Below are 6,000 nucleotides of genomic sequence, written 5' to 3'. Positions count from 1 at the left end.
AAACTATGAGGAGCGGGAATGTCAATATTGCTATTCAGTAAGGAATTTTTTGTTAGTCAGGGAAATCTCTGGGTGTGATTGGCTGGCTTGATGCAATGGCATAGAATGTTCCACTGGACTGAACTTGCCGGCAATACATTTTTCACATAAACATACCAGCTTTTGTAGGGGAAATGAAAGGTCAGTCTGGCTGAAAAAACCCCAAGTAGGTCAAATGGTGTGAACAGGAACTAGAAATATGTGTGAAGAGATCCCAAGAAATTGGGAAGCTGAGAGGCAGCATGGCTTCAGGAAAGGGGCCCAGGAAGTAGTGGAATGAGACTGAGGAAATCTGAGGGGGGAAAGGACAGAGGAATTAGAGCAGACAGAGACCTAACAGAAGAGGATACTCTGCGAGGTCCCCTCATCAATCTGGCAGGGGGATTTGGGGGGTGTTCCAGGGTGGGCGGGGATGCCTCCAAGCCCTGCCCCTGAGCCACGGCCACCCCTCCCCCCCTGCTAAAAGATTTAAATGGCTTCAGCTGATCAGCAGGGAGCATGTGGCCTGTCGACCAACTGGAGGGCCCTTTAAATCTTTTAACAGGGAGGGAGAGGGGCTATCGCTGGCCATAGCTCCGCTGGCAAAAAGTCCCTTTAAAGGGTCTTTTTGCCTGTGGGGTGGGGGCCACAGCACACGGGGCATTCATTTTTCAGCAGCAATTCACCTCATGGGATTCAGGTCTGTGCTGCCACCCTGCTCTCTGCAACCCTTTAAAGGGTCTTTTTGCCAGCAGAGCTGTGACCAGTGGCAGCCCCTCTCCCTCCCTGCTAAAAGATTTAAAGAAGAAGAAGAGATTGGATTTATACCCCACCCTTCACTACCCAAAGGTGTCTCAGAGCAGCTTACAAACCCCTTTCCCTTCCCCTCCCCACAACAGACACCCTGTGAGGTAGGTGGGGCTGAGAGAGCTCTGGACAGAAACTGCTCTTTTTCAAGAACAGCTCTTATCAGAACTATGGCTTGCCCAAGGTCATCCAGCCAGGTGCAAGTGGAAGAGAGGGGAATCAAACCCGGTTCTCCCAGATTAGAGTCCGCGCACTTAACCACTACACCAAACTGGCCCTCCAGCTGCTCGGTGGGCCATGTGCTCCCCGCTAATCAGCTGAAGCCCTTTAAATTGTTTAGCAGGGAGGGAGACAGGTGGCCACGGGTGGCTGTGGCTTGGGAGTGGGGCTTGGGGCAGAGCTTCCTCTGCCAGCCAACTGGCCAGGGTGGATTAGAGCCCCCAGGAGCGGGGGAAACCCCACTCGGACTTGGGGGCTGGTAACCCTAACTTCTCAACACCTAAGGATTGGAGAGGCTGAATGCTGTTGGTATGAAACTGAGAAGGAAAGAGAAAGAACAGGGAAAGCTAAACAATTGGTGCATTCAGATGGCCTGCCAGGAGCAGTTTAAACTGCTCCGGTTCCAACTGGACTAATTTGGTCCGGAAGAAATGCGATCACACTCACATCCTTTGCCACGCAGCACATTATGATATGCACGTTCACACTACCGACGCGCAGCAGTACGCGTCGGCAGTTTTTAAAAAAACAATTCGCAGTTTGCACATGCGCATGGCCACTCAGCCGTAGAATGTGAAAAAACTACCTTTGCGCATGCGTAGTCACTTGGGCAAATCACAGCTTTGGCACGATGCTTCCGTAGAGCTCTGGGATTTAACTCACATACCTGTATCAATCCACTGGAGCTGTCCACTCCTGTTATATATCTTCCCCACTCATAGCTGACACTGGCACTGAGGGAGCAATATGAACCTTCAGGAGCAGCATTTGGTGGCACTTCTGACTGCACAGATCTTTCTCTCAGTGGCCTGTCACCTGCTCCGCAGGCTGAGAGCCATTAGAGTCAGGAGGCTGATTGCTATCAGACGGCACCTCATGCACAGAAGAGCCAGAGTGAGGGACTGTGTCCTGACAGAGTCCCTCAACAGGGCATGTCTCCAAACACTGGCTGAGCAGGAGGCCCCACATAGGTGGTGGGTGTATCCTTGGTCAGTGAAATTCTGGAATGTCTATGTCCGGGTCATATGGGAGGATGAACTGTGGCTAGAGCACTTCAGAATGACCAGGGCCACCTTCACGTGGCTGGTGGACTCTCTGAGGCCACATCTGCAATGGGAGGTGACCATTATGAGGGACCCCATTCCAGTCAAGGAGCGTTTGGCCATCGCCATATCTTGGCTGGGCAACACCACCTGCTATCGGGTGGTTGGCGGCCTATTCGAAGTGGCACGCTCAGCTGTGGCCGGAATAGTAATGGAGGTCTGCCTGGCCATCGAGGCACATTTGTTGAGATGCATTGTCTGTCTGCGATCAGCAGGACGGGTAAGTACCTCCCCTGTAAAGCAAAAGCACTAGAGAAATGGGAGATGGAATAGCCAGTTAGCTGAAAAACTGGGGCCCAAGGAATTAGTTAAGTCTGACCGAAGGACTAGAATAACAGCCAATATCTGAATCTCACTTCGTTTCCTATGAATGTTTATTTTAAGGGAAGGAAAATAAAACCTTTTTAAAGAAAACAATAAATGGATATTATTGCTACTTCATGCAAACTCTTCATGTTCATTGGTGGGTATTGACATTTTATGCCCATAAGCTTTTTCCATACATTAGGCTAGGATCACTACCAACAAGGGGAGCAAAGAAACAAACTGAGAAACAAACAAAAGAAACAAACAAAGAAACTGAAATCTATTGCAATGTCTCCAAAGTCATTCCTTTCTCCCTTCTCTCTGTCTCATAGGCATTCAGTGTTGTCTTCCAGAAAGCTGTTGAAAGAGCTGCCACGAATGAAAACCTCAAAGAACGAGTAGCCAACCTTATTGACAGCATTACCTTCTCTGTGTTCCAGTATACAACCCGAGGGCTGTTTGAATGTGACAAACTGACTTACACAGCACAGGTCACTTTCCAGGTAAAGTAACTGACCACATAGTAGAATCCTCGGTAGCTCTTGTGCTCATCACACACAGGAAAGGGAAGTCTCACTTTATGAGTGACTGCAGAAATGATGTGCAATCACTGAGAACTTTATTAGATAGCATTTTATTTATTTGAGTATTTATATTTTTTATTTATGATATTTCTATGCTGTATCTTCAGAGCTGCTCAAAGCGGCTTATAATGAAAAAGAAGATGGTATAAAAATGAGCCATTACAGACAACCCATTAAAAGCAAGCCACTGGACATAATCAGAATAAAAACAGTCATACAACAGAGGCAGACTATTAAAAACAGGGCTATTTTTGGGCAGGAACGCACAGGAACAGAGTTCCAGCTAGCTCCCAAGTTGGCCACGCCCAACAGGAACTCATTAGCATAATAGGCCACACCCAACAGCAGAAACTCATTAGGATTGGCTACATTAGGGGTGTGTGGCCTAACATGCAAAGGAGTTCCTGCTACAAAAAAAGGCCCTGGGTTTTGACAGCAAACAAGGTAAACAGAATAACAAGCAAAAGGTGGGTGTGGCTGGATGACCACACTTCTGGTAACATGTGGGGGTGGCCTAATGAGCTGTGCTGTCAGGGGTGTGGCCCAATATGCTAATGAGTTCCTGCTGTTGGGTGTGGCCTATTATGCTAATGAGTTCCTGCTGGGCTTTTTCTACAAAAAGAGCCCTGAAAAAGGTGATAGGATAACCACCCCTAATACATTAATACCCCTAATGTTTTGGCTTGATGCCTAAAAGAAAGTAAAGTAGGAACCCTCAAGGGGAGGGTGTTCCAAAAGCAAAAAATGCTGTGTTGCTAGTCACCACCACTCACCTCGCCTTGAAGGTGTAGGCAAAGAGAGCAGGACTTGAAAGGCAGATCTTAACTGGTGGGCTGGATAGTACGAGAGGAGAAGACCCTTCAGGTACCCTGGCCCCAAGCTCTTTAGGGCAGAGGTGTTGAACTGACATAAGTGTTGAACTGTCTTAAATGTCACTTTGTCAAGCAGGGCCATGTGTGCCATAAAATGTAGCACAAGGTAAATTTATAAAGATGATTTCAGATGCCGAATGGCAATAGCAGGCAGTAGCAGGCATGATTGGATTAGGCGTGATATGCAGAGGGGAAGTAGGTGTGGAGATATCAGCATTGGTAATGAGACAGGAAACCTAGGTCTCAGTTTGATACAGGAGGATTCAGTCCAGGAGGATGCAAAGAATAAATGGAAATAAGTCCAATTAGAAGTGAGCAGTGATTCACAAAAGCACATACCCTACCACAATTTTGTTAGTCTTTAAAGGTGCAAATTGAATCATATAATCTTAGAGTTGGAAGGGACCTTGCAGGTCATCTAGTCCAACCCCCTGCACTCTGCAGGAGCATAGCCGAAAGATAGCCCTACAACATATCCGAAAGATGGTCGTCTAGCTACTGGACTCTTACTCTTTCTACTTCTATTGTTACTGGACTCTTGCTCTTTCTACTGCTATTAGAAACCACAGCATTCAAAAACTAGTGTGGGACATTTTAACCTTCCAGGGCATTCAGTTGCTGACCTAAGAGTAGCAGTTCTCTTACAAAGGAATTTCAAAGGGAGATTAGAAGTAGAGACTGCTGAATTGCAACTGATTACGAAGCTCAAGACACTGCAAACTCCTGGACTGAATTGAGACCTAGGTTTCTTCTCTCATTACCAATGCTTGCTGTTGTCATTTGGCATCTGAAATCACTTCACTCTCCAAGCTATATGGACAGATGGACTCACATTCCAGCTGTATCTGAAGAAGTGAGCAGTCACTCATGAAAGGTTTTAAGTTGAAAAACTCCCGATCTTTTAGCCTACCTTGGTGCTGAACCACCCACCCACTCTGAAGAAGAAGCGTGCTTGCCCACAAAAGCTTATACCTGGAATAAAACGTTTTTGGTCTTTAACATAGGACTCTCTCTCTCTCTCTTTTCCTGGTGTGCTCTCTCTGGTTCTTTCCCTTCCCTTCCCCCCTCTCTCTGAAGAAGAAGTTTTTACCTGGAATAAAACGTTGCTGGTCTTCTTAAAAGTGCCACAAGACACCATTTTCCCCCTCTCTTATTTATTTTTAAAAACTCAAACAGAATAGGATATTTAGTTCCCAATGGTTCACTAATTATATGTTTAGCGTAATTGTGTGGTTAGAGAACAAGTCATGGATAAAAATAATTTACTCAGGAGTTGCCAACAACCTGGAGAAAAGAAAATGTTTTGTCCCCTTAACAGAGGCTCAATGGGGTGTTCTTTACCAGGTGATATTGTTCACCTCCATACCACGAAAAGCTTCACCTGCCCAGTTCGACACATTAAGCCTTTATTAAAGGGAGAGGACATTATGTTCTCCTGGTAGCTGGCAACCCACATTTTTCACAAAACCATCACAAACAGGCAATGGGAAAAATAAGAAGTGGCATGAAGGGGGGAAAGTGCCCAAATGTAAGTAGCTGCATTTTCACTGGGTTTTAAAAGGCACGATGGGGCCCATGAACCTGGAATATAAGGTATGGTCTGAGGGTGGCAGCCACAACAGCTGCAGAATGGAACTGCCACCAGAAGCTCCCCCTGTGCACATTCTACTGCTCTGCAGCTCCCATTCATTTTAATGGAGCATGCTCAGAAATTCCCAGTGGATTTTCAAAAAAAGTTCTTGACAAAGGCTATTTTCTGGTTTCTTTGGATTCCAGGATTGATTTAGCAGTGACATTCCAATGACAAAAGCATGTTTCAAAGGCCAAACCACGTGTGATTTGGGAGAGCCAGTACTGGATCTGTCAATGTTTCCTTTTTAAATATCATAGATTGACATTTCTGAAACCTTCCAGACTCTGCATTGCCATCCTTTAATGGGCAGGGAAACGGGAAAGCACCATTTGGAAGAGTTTATTTATTTGGGTTTTTGGCTGCTGCTGTGACATACGATGTTTATTATATTTACAGTTGTCCACAAAGTTCAACCACAGGTACACAAGGTTAAACTTGTGCAGAAATTATATTTCCCA

General features: G+C 46.0%; 1 protein-coding gene across 1 annotated transcript in view; it reads left to right on the top strand.

The window, feature by feature from the left end:
- The first annotated feature begins 2,172 nt into the window (after nt 1-2,172).
- Nucleotides 2,173-6,000, top strand: part of LOC107119417 (dynein heavy chain 9, axonemal-like) — a 115,729-nt gene continuing 111,901 nt past the window's right edge. Inside the window, exons 1-2 of the mRNA XM_015421885.1 lie at nt 2,173-2,367; nt 2,786-2,956. Coding sequence (XP_015277371.1) covers nt 2,173-2,367; nt 2,786-2,956 — 366 coding nt within the window. The remainder of the gene's footprint in view (nt 2,368-2,785; nt 2,957-6,000) is intronic.

This window comes from Gekko japonicus, unplaced genomic scaffold, assembly GCF_001447785.1.
Source record: "Gekko japonicus isolate JY-2015 unplaced genomic scaffold, Gekko_japonicus_V1.1 scaffold820, whole genome shotgun sequence".
Lineage (NCBI taxonomy): Eukaryota > Metazoa > Chordata > Lepidosauria > Squamata > Gekkonidae > Gekko > Gekko japonicus.
Note: the sequence above shows the minus strand (reverse complement) of the source record. Positions and strands in the feature narration are given on the sequence as shown.